This window comes from Ambystoma mexicanum, chromosome 11 (assembly GCF_040938575.1).
Source record: "Ambystoma mexicanum isolate Mex_15411 chromosome 11, UKY_AmexF1_1, whole genome shotgun sequence".
Taxonomy (NCBI): domain Eukaryota; kingdom Metazoa; phylum Chordata; class Amphibia; order Caudata; family Ambystomatidae; genus Ambystoma; species Ambystoma mexicanum.
In genome coordinates, this window is record NC_090934.1 from 1,405,383,497 (window position 1) to 1,405,406,447 (window position 22,951).

A 22,951-nucleotide genomic window follows, 5' to 3' on the forward strand; every position below is an offset into this window, starting at 1 on the left:
CCTCATATCAACACACTATCCCCTTAACCAAAACGTAGACAGCACCTCACTGCCCCTAAAACACCAGCGGCAGCACACCTCACTGCCCCTTAAAAATTCCAGGCAGCACCTCATTGCCCCTTAAAACACCAGACAGCAGCTCACTGCCCCTCACAACCAGAGAGCACCTCACTGCCCCTAAGAACCAGACAGCACCTCACTGTCCCTAAAACACCAGACAGCACCTCACTGCCCCTTAAAACACCAGACAGCAGCTCACTGCCCCTTACAACCAGACAGCACCTCACTGCCCCTAACAACCAGACATCACCTCACTGCCCCTAAAACACCAGACAGCACCTCACTGCCCCTTTAAACGCCAGACAGCAGCTCACTGCCCCTTACAACCAGACAGCACCTCACTTCCCCTAAAACACCAAACAGCACCTCACTGCCCCTTACAACCAGACAGCATCTCACTGCCCCTTTAAACAACCAGACAGCACCTCACTGCCCCTAAAACACCAGCGGCAGCACCCCACCGCCCCTCAACATCACTGACGTCCTCCACACAGACATCATCCACTTATACCCAGGGGACATGTGTTAGGGAGAATTCTCTGTTTAGGCTGAATTTCCTAACCTAGTTAGTCCCCCAGCAGCTTTGCTGGATTTCGGGAGTTTGTTTTTTCCATCCTGCCAAGAGTGAGACTCTTTTCTCCCACTCTTGGACATGTATGTGTGTGTAATTCCTTGGAAATGTCAATGTGTTCGATGGGCTATGGGGTCTTTTACTCCATAGAGTCTCATATGTTTTTCTATGTGTGTTACACCGCACCCTATGTGCCGTAACACTGGGGCGTCCTAGCGGACCTCCACCATAGACTCCATACCCGGGGACTGACTACTGTCTCCCCGGGCATGTAAAGTCACCATTGGCTTTACTAGACCTAAATTTACTAACAGGACTAGTACAAACCATCTTATTGTGGACTTACTAGTAGGGGTAATTCGATTACTCCTGGACCTGTTACTCGAGGGGGGCACTGTCCCGTCCCCCCTCGTCGAGTTTTGGCTGGTGGCAGTGGAAACTACTTGTTATGTTCGACCCCGGAAATAACCCTATGGGATTCGTCCCATTGTTGGAGATTGATACTTTTTCTCGTTAATCTCTAACGTACCACCGATCTCCTTATCTTAAATAAGTTTATCGGATGGTATTTTCTGCCAGAACTCGGTTTGTAAAATGGCGTCTGTGTTCGTCTCTGTGACTCCTAAACCAAAGGTCGAGCCCTTTGTTCCACTTTTGGCGGGCTCTGTACTGAGACCCTCCAAAGTGGTGCCATTCTGTCTGGGTTACCACAGGGGTGTGGGAGGGGGTTTAGGCACCCTGGACCGAGTTGCCTTGCCAACTCCGGTCGCACTCTGGAGTGATTGGCCCAAGTGGTGAGCCTTCCCGCTCACCACTTAGCATGTGTTGATTGACAGCTAGGCTGAATGAATGGGGGTTTTCTGCATAAAAGCAGGGCTTTTGGGACTGGATCTTCAGAAGTCGCCACAGGACCTAAGAATCCGACGAGGGTAACGCTGAGCCCACCTGCACGACGACACCTCCGGTGGAGCCCTGCAGAACCGACTCACCACTTCCCGACGACAGAGGAGATCTCCCTGCCGGAGAGTCTCTTCCCCTGGCTGGTGGGAACAACCAGCCCCCTTTGCTTTTTATTCGCCTCAGGACGCAGTGGTCGAATTGCCCGTGCAGAGCACCCCGGCAACCGGATAGCCACTACCCGTGTACCGCGACCAAAAGGTGGTGCCTTGTGACGGAGCACTCCGCGGCTGGTCTCTTCCCTGGTGGTGCACCGGACTTCCTTTTTCTTCGACGACGAGAACCTCTCTACTCTTGGCAAAGACCCGACGTGCATCCACCACCAGGAACATCCTCCCCCGCCAGAGCTGCCCTCCACAATAAGGTACCGTGTCCGCCTGGCTTCCCTTTCGATCGGATTGAGCGAGGTGTCTTAATCCTCTCCTTTCCGTTGGGTCGCCTCCAAGCTTTCCTCATTTATCGTTCTGAACTGGTTCAACCTGCCGATAACAATTTGCTACTAAGACTTGAATGCATCTCCACTAGAGACTTTTTGGGACATCGCGCCTTGCCTCTCTCCGAGTGGGCCTGGCCTCTGAACTTCATGATCTACTGTGATTCTTGCCTTCCTGCCTTGCATTTTATTCGCGAAGGATTGAACTTTGTTGATTTCATGACCTGCCTATCTTTTTCTCTCCCATCCTAACTAATGTTCGAGTGTCATCTAGGTTGAGGTATACACCTCTGTCTGAAAATAAGTGATACCGGTAGAACCTAGAGTTGTCGACATATTGCTAGGGGGATTGATCGTTTTCTACTCCGTAGAGTAATTGTGTTTGATTTGTTTGCCGTGATTTGCCTTAGTGTTTTTCATAGATGTTCTGTTAGAAATAAATACCTTAATATCTTTACACTAAGCCTCGTTGCGTGTTTGCTTGTCTTGCTGTGAAGAAATGCCCTATTTTGTATACTCCACACACTGCTCAACTTTTCTTCAGAGAAGTCTGACTGCTCAGCCACAGCTACCACGTGAATATGTGTGGTGCGGACTGCTACCAAGTGGGTTCACCGCCAAAGCCTGTAGTCCTAAATCTTTTGCAGTGGTCCCAGAGGGAACTGCACAGGTTTCCGCCTAACACTGGTGTACAGCGGTGGGATTTGTATCGAGTATACAGTTTAGAGTGCTTTTCGACACTGTAGGATAACTAACCACAAAACTTTGCACAAAAAGCAACTTTCAAAAAACATGTCTATGATGGAAACTTACAGCCAAGAGTCCTTGTCAGGTGAAAATACTGAGAGTCTGCAAGCTCTCTGTAGGCAAGAGAATCTTTCTGTAAGAGGCAAGAAGTTAGAACTAATCGAGGGATTGCTGGCGAACCAAAGTCTGGGTACTGGTTCAGAGGAACCAATCTCTCCAGCGACTGTAGATAACAGTGATGGTGTTGATCTGAATCGTAATTCTGATGATAGCGATGAAGAGGCTGACGAGGACGGAGAGGCTAACGAAACTGTCTCCCCTGCTCCTCTACCCGCCTTACCAGCTGTGCCTACGGGGCCCATACCAGGTCCCACAAATAACCCTGCTTATTTTGAACTTGAAAAAATGAAGCTCGAACTAGAATACAAACGGTTCTTGGCTCAATCTGAACGAAACCAAGAGCTCGAGTTCAGACGGATGAATGCCCAGGCTGAGCAGAAGCAAGCTGAGTTAAGACTCAGGGAAATAGAACTTAATCACGAGTTAGAGATGAAAAAGTTGTCTATGGAAAATGCTTCTCTCTCCTCTGGTTCCTCTAGGAGCTCCAGTCCCAAAAGACCCCGGATGCCGAAGGAATTAGTGGGGATGTATGAACCGAGATTGGATGTGTTGGATTGGTTGAAACTGTTTGAATACAATCATGGGCTCCAGGACATCACCGGGAATGCTTTACTTCCCTGGTTGTTCTCTAGGCTCCCTCCTGTTGAGACTGATGTGGTAATGGAGTTGGGGGAGGCGGATAAGACGGATTATGAAAGTGTGAAACTAGCTTTAATAGCTAGATTCGGGAAGACCCCTTCCCAGTATCTTAAGAGGTTTAGGACCCTCAAAAAGCATGATGGTACCCCTTGGGCTACCTGGGTGAGTGAAGGGTTGAAAAACTTAGAGGGATGGATTAAGGGTTACAAAGTGAACACTTATGAGGGTATGAGGAATCTTTTTATGTTGGAGTCTATTTATGATGCCTGTTCTCCTGAGCTCAGACAGCACTTGGCTGATTCGAAGGAATTGGATTCCCGGGCACTAGCTAAGGCTGCTGACTTGTGGGTTGCCAACAGGGCTACTCATAAGGATTCTGGGGCAACTCAGAAAAAGGATGAGGGAAAACAGCCTAAAAAAGACTCAAAAGAGAATTCTAATAACTCACATTCAAAAGAGGGCCCCAAACAAAACCAGAAGGGTAAGCCACCGGGAAAACCACAGCAGAATAGTGTGTCTTCTGGTGCCAAACCGGAAGGAGGTCAGAACAAGCCACCATTCCAGAAAGCATTTGGAAAATGCTTTGTTTGTGGCTCGACTGACCACGTGAAAGGAGATCCCAGATGTAAGGGTAAACCTTCAGGGGTCCAGCTTGTCTCCTTAGCCTTCGCTCCCGAGGAGGAAGTCCAAATGGCAAGTGGAAACTTTCTACTGCTAGCTGACGAACCCATTGGAGTCTCAGCCAGCGTTTCTTTAGTATCTCTGGGGTTGTGGGAACAACAGAATTTAGATGTCTATAATTCTATCCCCGATAATACTAAAGAGTATTATAAGGACAGTGTCCAGGTGAATGGTCAGGAGACTCCTGCCATTAGGGACACTGGGGCCAGCATAACTGTGGTGGATAAATCGTTTTTTCAGGCCGAGGATGTTGCTAAGGCACCCAAACGCCTCACCAAGTTAGCTGGAGGGCCTGTGCAGATGCTTCCCCAATTACCAGTTCTCATCCAGTGTAACGACATGACTGTGAAGATACCTATCAGCATACAGAGTGAGGTACCAGGACGCGTACTGTTGGGTAACGATTTAAAAACTCTCGGAGTTGTATCGCATACTCCCAGATCTCCTAGTAAACGGTTACAGGAGCTAACCAGACCTGCAAGAGAGAGGATCATGCGCAGTACTCTCGGGGAGATGATGAAGAAAGAAATCACTGCTGCTCCACTGGAATTGTCGGCCGCTGTCTCCAAGACATCAGAAGCAAAAGGGAAACCTAATGCTTCTATCCCGAAACCAGCAGCCAGCATTCCAGTGCAGCCAACACGGACTTCCCCCCGGTTGTCCAAAGTTGCACCCGTAACTCCACCTCCAGCCGAGGCTGAGAGGGAGGTACGACCCTGTGTGGTAGAATTAGACTCTGAGGAAGAGCTAATGGAAGGCCAGGAACTCATTGGAGATCTGGATCCTGTTGACCATCCTGAGCTGCAGTCTTTACTGGCAGAAGGTGGACCCAGCAGGGCAGACTTCAGTAAGGGACAGAGAGAATGTCCAACTCTGGAAGGTCTTCGCCACCAGGCAGAAGCTCAGGCTGAAAGGCAAGAGCCTGGGAAATACAGGTTGCACTGGGAATATGGCCTTTTCTACAGTGAACCGACCGAGTCTGCACCTGGAGACTACAAACGACTTGTAGTACCCCAAGAGAACAGACCACAGTTCTTGCAGTTAGCCCACGAGATTCCTTTGGCTGGTCACTTGAGTTTCAAGAAGACTCAGGAAAGGCTCTCTCTCTACTTCTATTGGCCAAAGATGGTGGCCGAAGTAGAAAAACACTGCAGGAGCTACCACACCTGGCAGATCTCTGGTAAGGTTGGCTCCAACAATGTGGCACCTTTAGTGCCTCTCCCAGTTGTGGGAGTCCCATTTGAGAGAGCAGGAATTGACATTGTTGGTCCCCTTGATCCTCCAACCTCCTCAGGCAACAGGTTTATCCTTGTTGTAGTAGACCATGCTACTAGGTTTCCTGAGGCATTTCCTATGAGGACTGTTACGGCTCCGGCTGTGGCTAAGGCCCTCCTTGATATTTTTACTAGGGTCGGGTTTCCTAAGGAAGTAATCTCTGACAGGGGGTCAAACTTTATGTCCCACTACATGAAAGCCATGTGGAAAACCTGTAGAGTTACTTACAAGTTCTCAACAGCCTACCACCCACAAACCAACGGGTTGGTAGAACGGTTCAACCGAACCATGAAGAGCATGATAGGTGCTTTAGAGGAACCCCTTAAGCGTAAGTGGGACCTTCTACTGCCATGCCTTCTCTTTGCTTATAGAGAAGTCCCTCAGGAGGGAGTAGGTTACTCTCCCTTCGAACTACTCTATGGTCATCCCGTCAGAGGTCCATTGGCCCTGATTAAGGAGGGGTTGGAGAGTGCTCCTTCCCCCAAGCCAGTCAGAGTGACTGACTACGTGATAGGTCTCTGGAGGAGAATGTCACACATGATGACGGAAGCGAGCGATAACTTGAAAGCTGGACAAGCATTGGTCAAGCACTGGCACGATCAAAAGGCTAACATGGTTGAGTTCGCTCAAGACCAGCTCGTTCTCGTTATGATCCCAACAAGGCAGAGGGCCTTCCAAGATAAGTGGATGGGACCCTTCCGAGTAGTGGGTAAACTCGGAGAGGTTAACTATCTGGTGGACTTGGGCAATCCCAAGGAGGCTCCGACAGTCTTTCACACCAACCGACTTAAAGCGTATGTCTCACGACCTGATGTGGGAGCTTTGCTTTTAGCATTATCCGAGGAAGAAGAAGAGAGTGAAGCTCTTCCGGATCTCCTCAGAGGCTTGCCTTTAGATGAAAAAATTGAAGGAGTAAATCTCCCCTCCAATCTGACACCCGAGCAACAAGAAGAGTGCAAATCCATGTTGAATCAGTTTGCTTCTCTGTTCTCGCTTTCACCAGGCTTGACCCCTTGGGGCCAGCACGACATACTCACTGGTGACTGTCTGCCCGTCAAAAGCAGAGGATACCGCATGTCAGAAAACGTACAAACCCACATCAAAGGTGAGGTCAGCAAGATGCTCGATCTCGAGGTAATAGAGCCCTCTACTAGTCCATGGTCTAGCCCAGTTGTGTTAGTAGCAAAGGCCGGATCTAAAGAACTTAGATTCTGCGTGGATTATAGAGCTCTTAATGCAGTCACCAAGACTGATGCCCACCCTTTGCCAAGAACAGATGAGTTGGTGGATAAACTTGGCACCGCCAAGTTCCTCAGCACATTTTACTTGACATCAGGCTATTGGCAAATAGCCCTGACAGACCATGCCAAGGAGAAAACTGCATTTTCTACCCCCGTTGGCTTATACCAGTTTAAGGTAATGCCTTTCGGATTGAAGAATGCACCTGCTACGTTTCAACGGATGGTAAACCAGGTTCTGAATGGGATGGAGGACTTCTGCATGGCATACTTGGATGACATCGCAGTGTTCAGCAATTCCTGGGAAGAACATGTAACCCACCTGAGAGATGTTTTGCAGGCTCTTGGATGAGCCAATCTGACCATAAAGGCGAGTAAATGCCAAATTGGACAGAGTAAGGTAGTCTATCTTGGGCATGAGGTAGGCGGTGGAGAAATAAGGCCTTTGCTCAGTAAGATTGAAGCTGTGCAAAATTGGACAACACCGACTACTCAAACCCAAGTGAGAGCCTTCCTAGGCCTCACTGGGTATTACAGGAATTTCATAGAGAACTATGGGACCATAGCTTCTCCACTGAATGTCATCTCCTCGCCCAAATTTCCTAAAAAGGTTAAATGGAACGAGGAGTGCAATCAGGCTTTTGAAAACCTGAAAAAGGCTCTTTGCCAAGCCCCAGTACTCAGAGCTCCTGATTACCGCCAACACTTCATTGTGCAAACAGATGCTTCAAATGTAGGAATAGGTGCCGTACTCAGTCAACTGGATGGGAAAGGTAGGGAGCACCCCGTTTGCTTCATCAGCCGCAAGCTGAAGGATCCTGAAACAAGGTGGGCAACAATCGAAAGAGAGTGCTTTGCTATCGTGTGGGCTCTGAAGAATTTTATGCCGTACTTGTATGGTTCTACTTTCGTCATTCAGACTGACCACCAACCCTTGAGATGGTTAATGCAAATGAAAGGGGAAAACCCAAAACTATTGAGATGGTCGATCTGCCTGCAAGGGTTTGATTTCACCATTGAGCACAGGTCAGGATGTCACCACCAAAATGCTGATGGTCTCTCTAGGATGTATGTCATCGACTAGAGGTATGAGATTCATCCAGGAGTGGATTAAATCCTCCTGTCCCTTAGTCTGGGGGGGTGAGTGTTAGGGAGAATTCTCTGTTTAGGCTGAATTTCCTAACCTAGTGAGTCCCCCAGCAGCTTTGCTGGATTTCGGGAGTTTGTTTCTTCCATCCTGCCTAGAGTGAGACTCTTTTCTCCCACTCTTGGACATGTATGTGTGTGTAATTCCTTGGAAATGTCAATGTGTTCGATGGGCTATGTGGTCTTTTACTCCATAGAGTCTCATATGTTTTCTATGTGTGTTACACCGCACCCTACGTGACGTAACACTGGGGCGTCCTAGCGGACCTCCACCATAGACTCCATACCCGGGGACTGACTACTGTCTCCCCGGGCATGTAAAGTCACCATTGGCTTTACTAGACCTAAATTTACTAACAGGACTAGTACAAACCATCTTATTGTGGACGTACTAGTAGGGGTAATTCGATTACTCCTGGACCTGTTAATCGAGGGGGGCACTGTCCCGTCCCCCCTCGTCGAGTTTTGGCTGGTGGCAGTGGAAACTACTTGTTATGTTCGACCCCAGACATAACCCTATGGGATTCATCCCATTGTTGGAGATTGATACTTTTCCTCGTTAATCTCTAACGTACCACCAATCTCCTTATCTTAAATAAGTTTATCGGATGGTATTTTCTGCCAGAACTCGGTTTGTAAAATGGCGTCTGTATTCGTCTCTGTGACTCCTAAACCAAAGGTCGAGCCCTTTGTACCACTTTTGGCGGGCTCTGTACCGAGACCCTCCAAAGTGGTGCCATTCTGTCTGAGTTACCACAGGGGTGTGGGAGGGGGTTTAGGCACCCTGGACCGAGTTGCCTTGCCAACTCCGGTCGCACTCTGGAGTGATTGGCCAAAGTGGTGAGCCTTCCCGCTCACCATTTAGCATGTGTTGATTGACAGCTAGGCTGAATGAATGGGGGTTTTCTGCATAAAAGCAGGGCTTTTGGGACTGGATCTTCAGAAGTCGCCACAGGACCTAAGAATCCGACGAGGGTAACGCTGAGCCGACCTGCACGACGACACCTCCGGTGGAGCCCTGCGGAACCGACTCACCACTTCCCGACGACAGAGGAGATCTCCCTGCCGGAGAGTCTCTTCCCCTGGCTGGTGGGAACAACCAGCCCCCTTTGCTTTTTATTCGCCTCAGGACGCAGTGGTCGAATTGCCCGTGCAGAGCACCCCGGCAACCGGATAGCCACTACCCCTGTACCGTGACCAAAAGGTGGTGCCTTGTGACAGAGCACTCCGCGGCTGGTCTCTTCCCTGGTGGTGCACCGGACTTCCTTTTTCTTCGACGACGAGAACCTCTCTACTCTTGGCAAAGACCCGACGTGCATCCACCACCAGGAACATCTGCCCCCGCCGCAGCTGCCCTCCACAATAAGGTACCGTGTCCGCCTGGCTTTCCTTTCGATCGGATTGAGCGAGGTGTCTTAATCCTCTCCTTTCCGTTGGGTCGCCTCCAAGCTTTCCTCATTTATCGTTCTGAACTGGTTCAACCTGCCGATAACAATTTGCTACTAAGACTTGAATGCATCTCCACTAGAGACTTTTTGGGACATCGAGCCTTGCCTCTCTCCGAGTAGGCCTGGCCTCTGAACTTCATGATCTACTGTGATTCTTGCCTTCCTGCCTTGCATTTTATTAGCGAAGGATTGAACTGTGTTGATTTCATGACCTGCCTATCTTTTTCTCTCCCATCCTAACTAATGTTCGAGTGTCATCTAGGTTGAGGTATACACCTCTGTCTGAAAATAAGTGATACCGGTAGAACCTAGATTTGTCGACATATTGCTAGGGGGATTGATCGTTTTCTACTCCGTAGAGTAATTGTGTTTGATTTGTTTGCCATGATTTGCCTTAGTGTTTTTCGTAGATGTTCTGTTAGAAATAAATACCTTAATATCTTTACACTAAGCCTTGTTGCGTGTTTGCTTGTCTTGCTGTGAAGAATTGCCCTATTTTGTATACTCCACATACTGCTCAACTTTTCTTGAGAGAAGTCTGACTGCTCAGCCACAGCTACCACGTGAATCTGTGTGGTGCGGACTGCTACCAAGTGGGTTCACCGCCAACGCCTGTAGTCCTAAATCTTTTGCAGTGGTCCCAGAGGGAACTGCACAGGTGTCCGCCTAACAACATGCCCCTACGAACAACGACAAACAGAAACGCCATAGGACAACATATAAACCCCATAAAAACCATACTAGATACATTCCATGGCGCTAAAGTCCCTGCGCCATCCCCACACCCACATGTCCAATTTAACCAACCTGCAAAGAAAACGTTGTGTAAAAAGACAAACATTACAACTTCGCCCTTGAACCCCAACCCACGAGTCCCATACTGCAAACCCAGGGAAAGTCCTACATTTTAGGCCACCACATAAACACAACAGCAGTACATAAATTGAAAGGCCTTAAACTGGTAACATTAACCCAAGACCAAACCCATACTTCTGCTAACCCCAAGGCCACAACATAAACACAACAGCATTATAATAACACCAGCCTCCCCCAACACCTACCTCATAAAAGCCTCTGGTCTTGATAGCTCCTGCACGCCATGCGAGCCCCAGAGATCTGGATCCAGCGCCCGCCACCTTGCCATCCTTCTCGTCAAAGCACCCGCTTGTTGCTTCCTCCGTCTTCCAGCATAAACATTGTAAATGCCCTTTAAAGCAAACATGATAACTGCGCTTCTCACCAGCTCCCATGACAAACGTCTTCTTGCAGGCATACACTCAGCGCCCTCCAGCGGTGCCAAAAAGTCATGAACTTCGGAACCATCCAGTCATTATGAGGAGCACGTCACCATGGCATGTGTCCCATTATTATTCCTGTGCTCCGCGGGAAAACAATAGCTTCCGCCTCCAGCGCTGGCAAAAAACATGTGATCAACGCTGTGTTCCAAGAGAACGTATCTGCAACCTGCAACGGTGCGTTCCAGCAATTCACGCTGGGATGCGGGCACTCCTCCCAGCAACATCACCACAACTGCTCCCAAAACTCTGAGCCATGCACCAAGCCCCAGCCCACTCCGACTGTCTTCCCCAATGCAACCGGCACACGTCATCAGTCCCGTTCTGATCTCCACAGAAGACACTTCGCCAGCTGCCACGACTACGGTGGCCACCTCTCCACTAGCCACCTTCATCGCCGCGGAGACACAGCAACACGCCGACAACCAGCGCAGACGCGCAAAAGTGCATATGACCATCAGTCTGACGAGCCCCAGGCGAATCTGCAGCTCTCCCCAGCTACTGCAGCACCTTCCGGCAACTCCACAGTACAGCCAGGCCACTCCGCATATAGTCCGTAACACCGCCGGCCCCTCCATACAATGGCCACCTCAGCCATTGCTCGACCGCTTGTCCTAACAGTCCCAACGGCGCCACCTGGCCGTTCCAGCCCTCAGCTGATACAGGAGCCACCGCAGCTCCTGCCAACACCACAGCTGATCACCACTACAGCCAGTAGGTTTCTCGGCCCAGCGCCGCCTGGAAGTCCCACCTTATGGACCAACAACTGTGCGCACCACCAAAAACATGTCCCCAGCCTTGGCCCTTCACTGCACCGCCCGGCCTGCAGCTCCTTGTTGCTGGATGGATGTCAAAACTGGAAGGCAGTACTTCTCACCCACTGCCCCTTCCCGGCAGGACCATCCTCGTCGCCAGTGAGGTAAACTGTGCCTCCTTCCCAATCAGGAACACCAGAAGGTAAGTAGTTTACATGTAGGTTTATTCTCTTAGATATAAAGTAGAGAAAGCACTGGGGCATCCATCCAGCCTAGCACATTAGGTCCAACTGACACCAGTAGAACCCAGCACTCCAAACATCCATCAACACTCCACCAAGAGTCCCAGTGACATCACCACACGAACACTCCACCTGGAATGTCAATGACATCACCAGACCATCCTGACACTAGTAGCCATAATCAGGCCCAGCACAGATTATGACACAGTGAAAGATATAAGATCCCGTTTTTTTACAGGTGTTTATTTCAATCTTCTGTGGTGCACACCACAGTCCAGTCGGTCCATGCGGAGCTGTTTATGGACATCACCGTCCAATCTGCTCCATGTTGAGCTGTTTATGGACGTCACAGTCCAATCTGCTCCACGTAGAGCTGTTTATGGATGTCACAGTCCAGTACCCTACACGTGGAGCCATTTCTCCAATCATGGATCCACGAGACACTCGTGCTCGTGATGGAAGCTTACCAACTCGCATAAGTAATCCGCCTGCCGGATCTTTCTATGAGTGGTCATTTGGGACAAACAGGATTCCAGGTATTACATGAACCACTTGCAGCTGAGGCTGATCCGACTTCTTCTGGTTGCCTTCATCCTGTCAATCATACCTGCCTACATTTGAAAATCAAAATTCCGGAGATGTATGTCCCGCCCACATCCTCACAAGACTCCGCCCATTTGTACACAGCTCCGCCCACCTGTCAAAAAGGCAAACTCGGTTGTTGTAGCTGTTTGGAAAATGGGAAACAGAGATCACAAGAGTAAAGTAATATGACTGGAATGTTTATATTGCAAACAGACCTGCTCACCTGCCCTAAAATAAAGACGTCTCTTGTTGAACAAGAATCCAGTGTCAATGAACACCAGGCCTTCCGCGGCTGACAGCAGCCCTGCGGGGATGTGGCAAGGTTAAACAGGAGTCCAAGCTTCCACGTGAGACGGGGCGAGACAGAACTAGCTGAAAGTGGGGGGGCTGGGGGCACCATTAGCCACCCCGCCTGACGCCTTTAAAAAGCAGTGAGAGCTGCCATTAGAGAGCACACGAACAGCCGACTCTGAAGAGAACGCTAATAGCCGTCTGTCCGTGAGAAGAGGCGAGCTGCTAGAAGACCCTGATCCCTACACTGCGTTCTTACAATGGAGTGTTGTCCACCCACACGTCCACCCGCTTCAGACCCTGATAGACCACACCACGTTGCTGCATTATCTGAACAGACGCGGCAACGTGGGCCCCGTCCTTTGTGCACGCAGGACTTGTTCATAAAAAGAAAATGAATCTGGACGAGGAGGTTTTCCATTAGAAGAACACATTAGGTACCTTTGGTTGTGTATATATTTTTTTTTATGGCATCGACCCTCCCAAACGCCTTGTTGAGTATGTGTCCTTCCACGGGATTTCTGCTGGCATTTATTTGAGCACGTGATGGCAGATATTCCGTTCCTTTGACCTCTGTGGGGGGGGTTGTGAGGGCCCGGGCAGCCCGATTGGTATGCAGTACCCCTCATATCATACCCAGCGTTGGGCAGCGCCAAGGTCCCACGACGGAGCTCGGTTGGAGCCCTGAGGGCTGTTTCAATGTCATTCTGCCCCTCGAGCTGTTTTAAAAGATAATAACTGCGTCAGAGGAGTTCGTCAACCACCACAAAAGGCATTACAACACCTGCGTGATCGGTTCACCTCGCACATCTGTGGCCGTTTAATTCTGTCCAAACATTGACCCAAATGCATAGTTATTCGATATGTGTAGTTTACAGTTTACATGACGTATGTGAGGGGGTTTCCCCGGGCTCTTTCTAATGCTTTGCCCTCGACACTGTAGCTTCAGGTGCGCCCCCAGCCGCTAGTTTGCCCAAGTCCAGGAGATGCAAAAGGAGAAGTGGATTTCAGTGCCTAGGATGCAGCTGCCCCAGTGATGGAAAGGAAACCCCCCTCCCAGCAGTCACTGATTGACAGCCCTGGCAGATCCCCACCCCACCGCCCCCTGCACGATCCCACCAGAGCGGAGTGTAGGCACCCGTGCCAGGGCAACCTATGACCGAGCTTGCCAGTGTAATTTACCCATGATGTTGCTTGTGAAAGTGGGACATAGATTGCATTGAGCTTGCACCACATCTGAAATGTAAAAACATGTACAAAGTTGTAAAAAAGCATCGAAATGTTGACAACTGAGCTGTGGGCTCCCCTTGCCCCCTCCATTTCCCTATTCATACAGATGTAGTTACGTCCCGGGAGGATAGCTCAGCGGCAACGTGCTCGCCTTGGAAACAAGATGTCACGCCGTTCGATCCCCGGGTCCGCGCTTAGAAATCTCTGGGTATTAAGGGCGTTATAAATACGCCACTAAGAGACATATTCCTGTAACAGCGCCTCCATGCCCCAGGGGCTGTGTGAGCGCTTTAAAAATGCAAATGCAAAAGTAAGTGGTCCTGAAGGAGGGCTATTCTCAGAGATTTTCTGCACTGGGCATCTCAAGCCCAAACCTAGTTTGTGTGCTCTTGTAATCACTCGTCCACATGTTTGCATTGCCTTCCATCCAGCCTGGCCCCAGTGGTTCTGCTCTCTATATCATGCCTGTACAGCTGCCCGTGGTTACCAGTGAATAACTCAGCTCGGCTCAAAGGTTGGTTTGTTAATCATAATTGTTGGTGTTGGTTGGGCCTTCTGTCTTGTGGTGTGGTCCAGGTGTTTGCACTTACTTGAGTACTTCGATGTGTTTTGATTTTTCACTTTGATTTAGTGATTGCCGATTGGCTGAAAGGCGCTTCGGAAAACCCCACCCTAGAGTGAGTCTGCAAATCTGAAGTTGTTGTTGACAGGCACATTCTCAAGACTCCCAAAGCTCATTATGTTGAGTGAGTCGATGTAGGTAGTTGGCGGCCCTAACAATGCACAGTTCTCTCACCTACTCTTCCCGAGTGTGCACTCAGACCTCCGACTCCTTTTAGGGAGGACCAAAGTCGGGGTCTTTTGCTAAGCAGTGTCTGAGTTTCAGGCCCAGCTTCACCAAAATGTCTTGGAAGGCCAGTTCCAAAAAAAAACAGCATCAGATTCCTAAAAGTCTCGGGAGGATAGCTCAGGGGCAACGTGCCCGCCTTGGCAGCAAGATGACGCGGAGCAACACATATCGATCTCCGGGTCCGCGCTTAGACACCTCTGGGTATTAAGCACGTTATAAATAACCAATTACAGTTGAATGGTATGATCCTGAGTGTTCAGGCCATTTTCCAAGACATTTACCAAAAATGGGAGCCGCCTCTTCCGTGAATGGGCAAGACCAAATAACCTGTTCTATGGGGTGATCGGAACGCACCAAGGTTTACAATTGCATTTTGGCAAATGTGCAAGACTATGAGGTCTGCAACCCTCATCTAAGAAACTGCCATAACTTCTTGTCCTCATAATGAAGTGAAAAAGCAAACTTCAGTTGAGCAGAGCGAGGCCACGCTAAAGCATACACAGAAGTCTCATTGCACTCAAGGGAGTCTGCTGATTGCCTGCCAAATTCCCCGATTTGGACATATGGCCTAGAAATGCAGCCAAGCTCACCACATCCAACTAAATACATGCCACTTACTTTGATAACAGTGAAATGGCTGAAACTACTCAAAATCTCCCTGAATATACGCTGACCATATCCGAGTGTGCGCACTTTAGCAAAGGGCCACCGGTTAAAGGATAGCGGGGCGGTCCTGGAGTCACGAGGAAGCTCTCCCGGCAAACCGGATAAAGATTGCTTTGCACCATGGACGATGGAAGCAAAACCATAAAGATAAGGTCCTGGTCACCAGAGGGGAGTAATACTGGTCAAGTACTAAAAGGGGGAGAATTGAGTTGAATCAGTGGCCAATGGCAGACAGGCTAGGCTTGATAGTCCTCCTGAAAAGGTTATAGCTAGGTTCCCTGTATGCTGTTTTATCCTCAGCATGCACTGTCATCATCTTCCTTTATTCTACCCCAAAACACCTTCAATGGGTCCTTTCACCTGCTGGGTCGTTTCTTAAATTGGGTTTTTAGACCGAGCCGCAGGAAAGGTCACTGACTCAGTCGTTCAAGGTTATTGTAGCATAACACAAGCAAAGATTCAGAAACCTAGAATTCCTAGTCCACTAATCCACAGGGCAGCCAGCCACTTGGGCTATATCCCATGCCTTTGAGAAACAGCGCTGTTTTAATGCAGGCTGCGGCGAGGGTATCCAATCAGTGCAAGCTTCTTCGGCAAACTCCTAGGCTTGAACCTTGCGGCGTCCACCTTGGCCCTGCACTATCCTAGTGGGAATCAAAAGTGTCTGGATGCTGTAAAACAGGGATAACCTTTAGCTCTCCAGATTTATTTGGACTGCAACTCCCATCAGCCCTAGTCAGCATAGGCAATGGTGAGCGCTCATGGGAACTGCAGTCGAAAACAACTGCAGAGCCGCTATGTTCTGCTGTTGGCGCTCTTCTCATGTATTACAAATAAGATGCATCAGCAAAAGAAATCTCAGTCACTCGACAAAGAGCGCATTCCGTCTTAATGCTAGCTGGCAAAGCATTGTGGGTAAATTGAGCCTAATGGACTTGTGTCTTGAGAGGAGGAGTGTTCATTTGAGTACAGATATTGTGTAGGGATACCTGTGGCATTAGGATCTATATACCACTATCAAAGAAGCTGTGATATGCTGGTTACATCCCATGATTGAGGCCTGCTTCTCCCAAGCAGCGCGGAGCTTTCTGCTTCCGCTTGACGTCATTTCCGATACGCCCCTTTCCGGGTTCTGGGTCACCAGTAATTGTTCAGCAACATGAAATGAAATAAAAATAAGTGTTCTGTGTCTGGCCTTTATTCACACAGGTTACATCGAAGCCACAGTCATCCCCGCTGGTGCACGACGGATCCGAGTGGTGGAGGACAAGCCGGCGCACAGCTTCCTGGGTAAAAAAAAACACATTTTGTCTTTATTTGTGGACTAAAATATGCCCTGCTGCTGGCTACCAAGTCCTGTAATCATTTTAGCAAACGTGTGCGAAAAAGAGAAACCTAATCTCTTTTTTTTTTACTAAATATTTAACAAGATAACTTTATCCTTTTTTCCCCGAACAGTTATTCTCTCACGACCTACGATTTGCCAAAACATTTTTTTCTATGGTGTCGCTATCGGGACAGGCACATTTCTTGTTTAACTTGTGCTAAATTGTCATTGTTGAGCCAAAAAGCTGACATTATTATCAGGAATCTGTATTTTGAATATACATCTGGGTTTGGTCCTCAGTGATGTAATCAAAATAGCGTTGTTTTGCTTTTACAGAGTTGGGGAGAGCTTAGTCAGTATTTTAACCTGTGGTGCACTGCTTGAAATATAATTCAGATTTTCCACACATTCGTTACAGAAAGTCATAATTCTATTAAAGACACGGAGGCGAAGGATAATGCTTTCTCTACAACTTTACTGTTCAGCAGCAAAGAAAACAGTACCAAAGAATATGAATACAAAATCTAATAAAAAAACTAACTACAATAACCATGTTTTACTGAGAATTTGTAGTTCATTTCGATTGGTCCTCAACTGACCATGTGATAGTTCCATAAACCAATAAACAAGTCCTCAATGCAACAAAACTTCTGTCCTCTTTCCCTTCCTCCTCTTTCTTTGTCCTTGCGAGGATGAGTTCTGTACGTCTTTGATATCCTCTTCCATTCTCAAATTCCTGCCTGTTTGCTGTCTGACGTCGTCCCTAAAGAAACATAAATTAAAAAGGTGACTATAAACCGAAACATGGTGGGTCAATCGTAAACTCCACACCTAGAAATAACCTGTATACTCATTGATCATTAACAACATCTTCATAATTATTATACATCCTGTATGATTCATTACATAAATATCAACAGTACATGACATGTAAATATCTCATTCTTACGATTGATCGGGTGGGATAATCCTTTGCCTCCGTGTCTTTAATAGAATGATGACTTTCTGTAACGAATGTGTGGAAAATCTGAATTCTATGTCAAGACCAGAGGCTCGGATTATGCTTGTTCAAAGCTTACTTACCACTAACGATGTTGCACTTTCCATGGGTTTAAAATAGAAAGTTTTAAAAGTCGATTCATTCGACCAATCCGCAGACCTCATAATGTCTTCCACTCTAGCACCAATGTTATAAGCTTTAGTAGCCATCGCTCCTCTAGCTGAATGAGCGCCATACCTCTCAATATCTATGCCCGCTTCTGCCATCACCCACCTAAGCCATCTGACTATGGTAGCCGGTCTAACCGCTTTAAAAGGTTTACAAATTGCTATCAATAATAGAGTTATCCCTTGAGGCCTTACTTCCCTCGTCATATCTTCGTATGCCGCTAGGCATCTGACTGGACATAATTTTGGTTGGTTTGGAAAAGATTCATATGAAATAGATCTCAACCCCGTTTTGGTCCTCTTTGAAATGAGAAATGTCACTCCGGTAGGGGATATACTTTTCCTGTTAACCTCCAGAGCTCTAACATCAGAAGATCTCTTACATGCTAAAAGACATAAGAGCATGGCTAACTTGCCTGAAATTGCTTTACGAGTCAAATCCTGATTATCTGGCCATGTCAAAAATAATCTCAAGACCCTGTCTACATCCCATAATTGGCTATATTTTTCGCTAGGAGGTTTAAGCATCTTCACTCCTCTTAGAAGTCTACAAATTAATGGGTGTTCCCCAATCGCTATGCCTTCAACTCTAGGATGCCCTGCCGATATCGCAGACCTGGCAGTATTAATGGTCCTATATGCCTTACCTTGCGCTGCCATCTGAGCTAAAATATTTGCTACATGAACTACATCCGTTCTATCGGGATGTATGTTCCTCTCCAAACACCAGCTACTCCATCTAACCCATGCTGATCTATAAGCTTTATGTGTCCCTGGGGCCCAGGATTCGTTAATGATGTTTTCAGCATTGTTCGATACTCCTGGCCTAATCCAAGATCCCCTGAAATCACCCACGCTAAGAGATTGAGTGCTCCTGACCTCACCAAAGGGTGACTGAGGCCCCTGGGATCTCAAATGACTAATTCCCTGTTGGGTAAAGCCAGTGGGTTCTGATAAGTCAATTCCAGTAGACTGGGAAACCACACCTGTCCTCTCCAATCTGGTGTGACTAGGATTAGGGATGCACTCTGACGTCTCACCTGAGCAAGCGTCCTCGTTATCATGGAGAACGGAGGAAACACGTAGTTCCTCTGATGGCCCCAGGATTGCAGAAAAGCATCCGTCGCTTCTGCTTCCGGGTCCGGTCTCCAGCTGAAGAACCGGGGTAATTGCCTGTTCAATCTCGATGCAAATAGGTCGATCTGGCATGGACCCCACCGAGACATTAGTTCCTGGAACACCCCTTCACCCAGCTTCCAATCGCTGGCGTCTCTGAGGTATCTGGAGCTCCAGTCGGCCACTTCGTTCTGTTGGCCCGGCAGGTACTCTGCCCTCACTGAAACTCTCCTTTCGAGACAAAGTTCCCAGAATTCCTTTGCCAGTTCTGCTATAATTCTGGATCTTGTCCCTCCCAGTCTGTTGATATATCTGACTGCCGAGACATTGTCCATTTTCAGCAGAACGCAACATTGGACCTTCTCCTGGGTCCAGCATTTCCCTGCAAAAGACCCTGCCAGTAATTCCAGGCAGTTGATGTGGAGACTCATCTCTTGATCCGACCACCTGCCCCCTGTCGACAGGTTTCCGCATCGGGCTCCCCAGCCCCATCTGCTGGCGTCGGATTCGATGATCAGGTCCGGGGATGAACCAAATATGGCTCTCCCGTTCCATGCATCCATATGAATGAGCCACCATTTCAACTCTTCCCTCACTTCTTGGGAAATATTCACCTTTGATTCGTATGATGCGCCCTTCCTGAGGTGATAAATCTTCAACCTCTGGAGTGCTCTGTAATGAAGCGTCCTGGAAAAATTGCTTGGATTGATGCCGCTAGGCGCCCTACTAATCTCGCAATATCCCTCAGCGAGAGTTCTCCCTTCGCTAGTGTGTGTCTTTGCTGTTTCTTGATCTCGTTCACCTTGTGAATGGGCAGGCTGAGGGTTCCCTGATTTGAGTCCACTATGAAGCCTAGGAATTCCATTGTCTGAATTGGTACTAAGCTGGATTTCTCCCAATTTATAATAAAGCCAATGCTTTCTAATAAGTCTATTGTTAATTGTACCTGTTCCACCAATGTCTCCTTCTCTTGGCACATCAGACATATATCGTCTAGATATATTATGAGTCTTATCCCTTGAGCCCTGAGATGTGATACAACTGGCTTCATCATCTTGGTGAAACACCATGGTGCCGATGCTAGGCCGAAGGGTAGGCATCGAAACTTCCATGTCGCTTCCCCCCAGATGAATCTCAGAAATCTGCAGTGTTCCTCTGCTATGGGGATAGTCAGATATGCATCTTTCAAATCTATCCTGGCTAGCCAGTCTCCTTGAATTAGAGTATCTCTTAGTAGGTGTATCCCTTCCATTTTGAAGTGTCTGTACACCACGTAACCGTTTAGGCCTCTTAGATTGATTATTGGTCTTGTCTTGTGTTTCCCTTTTACTAGGAACATATTGCTTATGTAACCTCCTGACTGATCTGATGCGGGTCGTATAGCTCTTTTGCTTTCCAGCCCTCTCAATTCTCTTTCCAGTAAGATCTTGTCTTCCCTGTTCAATACTATCCCTCTTGGTGGTTTCTCCTGCTGAGGTGTATCTAGAAAATCTATATAGAAGCCTTGAGCGGTCTGAATCCCCCAGGAATCCCCCAATATGTTCAACCAATTCTTTAAAAACTGAGCAGTTCTCCCACCTACTTCTAGGATATTTAGATGTGGGATTGGTATTCTCACCTGGGTTATTTTGCTGACGTTCCCCTCGCCAGTTTCTGCCTCTTCCTCTACCTCTCGATGGGAAGAAAGGTGTTTGTTTGCGCTCCTCATGATCTCTCCATTGCGCTCTGTCTTGGTAGGATCGGTTGTATTGGAACCGGCCAGCCGAACAACCCCTTCCTCTGCTGGCCCGTCCAAAAATCTGCCTTCCGAAAACTCTCTTAAGAGAGGCTTGAGCCTTATCCAAAGCTGCATAGGAATTTACAAATTTGGTGAGCTCCTTGATAAATGAGTCCCCAAACAACTTTCCCTTTGCCGATGTGGCGGATTCTGAGGAGGCTAACTCACTCAATTTAGGGTCGATCTTTACTAGCAAAGATCTCCTCCTTTCTGTGGTTATAGCATGATTAGCGTTCCCTAACATGCATATCGCCCTTTGGGCCCATCCGATAAGGATTGCTGGGTCTATCGGCTCCCCTTTTACTTTCGCTTTTCTCCCATCTGGAGAATCTTTGTGAGGGGTCCCGTCATATCAAGCATCTTGTCCTGACACGATCGCCAGGATCTATCAAGACCCTTCCTCACATCTTTAGTAAACTTGCTCATAAAAGTTATCATTTTATCATCTATTACCGGAGTGTCTGCCGCACCTTCAGGGAGGAGTGGTCTGGGGCATTCCGCCCTCATCTTGCTTCTAGCCTCTTTGGCTAATGGCGCCCTCAGGCGTTTCTTTAAATATGCTGAAATTCTTCTGGGGGGTTCCCATGCAGATGATCTGGGATGGATCAATGCTTCTGGATCGAAATCCCCCTCATCGGTAACATCCTCCTCCTCCTTCTTCCTTTTCTTTGACGCTTCATGGCTCTCATCCCCTGATGAGGATATTGATAACACTTCCTCTTCCTCGGGGTATTCGTCCTCCCAATCATTCTCACCCTCATCTGAGGAATCGGAGGATGACTCACGCCCCCTGCTAGGCACCGTCTTACCCTTTCTCTTCCTTTTACCACCTTTCTTCTTCGGTGGGGAGCCCGGGGGGGATGTGGGCTTCTTCTGCCCTACGGGCTGATTTACTGCCCCCTTTTGATTTCATGCGTGCCTTAAGACACTTGACCTCCTCCATGCCCTGAGAGAATCTGAGCCAATCCTCCATCAGCGCTATTTGCTGAGGATTATGTCCCAGTGAAGCCCCCAGGGCTTTCTGGAAAACATCAGTCATGTCTGAATGGTTACTCTTTTGGCTAACACTAGCCTTCCCCTCATCACTGGAGGAGCTCATGCTTCTCAGGCCCTGGGGAGTATTTATGTTATGAATAATAGTATTCAAATATATACCAGGGCTTCTCAGTACGAGATTGTAGGTAATTTGATAATATCTCCCTGGTTCTGATTATATCACGGATATAATACTGATATTAACACAGGTTTTACCTGGGACTGTGCCCGTATGAGGTGCGGTATTAGCTGACAGCCTGCAGGGGCACTGTTGAGTTCTTCCACAGGACGCTACGTTCGTACGATGCGTGCTGTGGCAACTCGTATTTTTAATATAAAGCTTTCGCCGGAGTAAATAATCTCTCGTGCGTCTCACCAACAGATCGAAATCGCAATGACAACGAAGGAGAGAGCGCCGGAACTACGCGGTCCCGTCGCGCTCTCCCTTCCGTTATACAGTGCCCTCTCTGACGGGTTGGAGGAGCTGCGGCCGCCGGTGCCCCAGCCCCGTCGCAGCCGCAACTCCCTGGAGCCGCCTGCACTTAGCGGATATGCTCCGCCAATCACATAAACAATGCGCGTGTCACTCGCGTGCTAAAATTAGTCAAAATCACATTCACACACACACGTAATAGAAATAACAAAACTTGTACTTAACTCGCTACCGAGCAGCAAAGAAAGAGGAGGAAGGGAAAGAGGACAGGAGTTTTGTTGCATTGAGGGCTTGTTTATTGGTTTATGGAACTATCACATGGTCAGTTGAGGACCAATCGAAATGAACTACAAATTCTCAGAAAAACATGGTTATTGTATTTTTTTATTAGATTTTGTATTCATATTCTTTGGTACTGTTTTCTTTGCTGCTGAACAGTAAAGTTGTAGAGAAAGCATAATCCGATCCTCCGGTCTTGACATAGAATAGGCGTAGTAATAACACCAACTAGAGAAATAGGAAAGGGACTTGGTTCCTGCCATGTGAATGGGGGCAAGGTATAGAAATAGAAAAGAGACTTGGTTCCTGCCCTGTGAACGCGGGCAAGGTACAGAAATAGAAAAGGGACTTGGTTCCTGCCCTGTGAAAGGGGGCAAGGTGCAGAAATAGAAAAGGGACTTGGTTCCTGCCCTGTGAACGGGGGCAAGGTGCAGAAATAGAAAAGGGACTTGGTTCCTGCCCTGTGAACGGGGGAAGCCTAGCCAAGGCACTACTATTGTTCCACGATTGGGGGGGGTCCACAGGGAGACTAGGTCCTCCCCAATCCTCTCACTTTTGAATGGCAATTCAAGGTTGTTTTCATTGATA

The 22,951-nt window shown here is 48.2% G+C and overlaps 1 protein-coding gene across 3 annotated transcripts in view; it reads left to right on the forward strand.

The window, feature by feature from the left end:
* The window catches only part of ADAMTS17 (ADAM metallopeptidase with thrombospondin type 1 motif 17), a 1,111,828-nt gene that overhangs the window by 855,763 nt on the left and 233,114 nt on the right, over positions 1–22,951 (forward strand). For 2 of the 3 annotated variants that reach the window (XM_069625034.1, XM_069625035.1), the window contains one exon: positions 16,439–16,519. The exons of the other annotated variant lie outside the window; for it this stretch is intronic. In XM_069625034.1, coding sequence (XP_069481135.1) covers positions 16,439–16,519 — 81 coding nt within the window. The remainder of the gene's footprint in view (positions 1–16,438; positions 16,520–22,951) is intronic. 3 annotated transcript variants of the gene reach the window in all.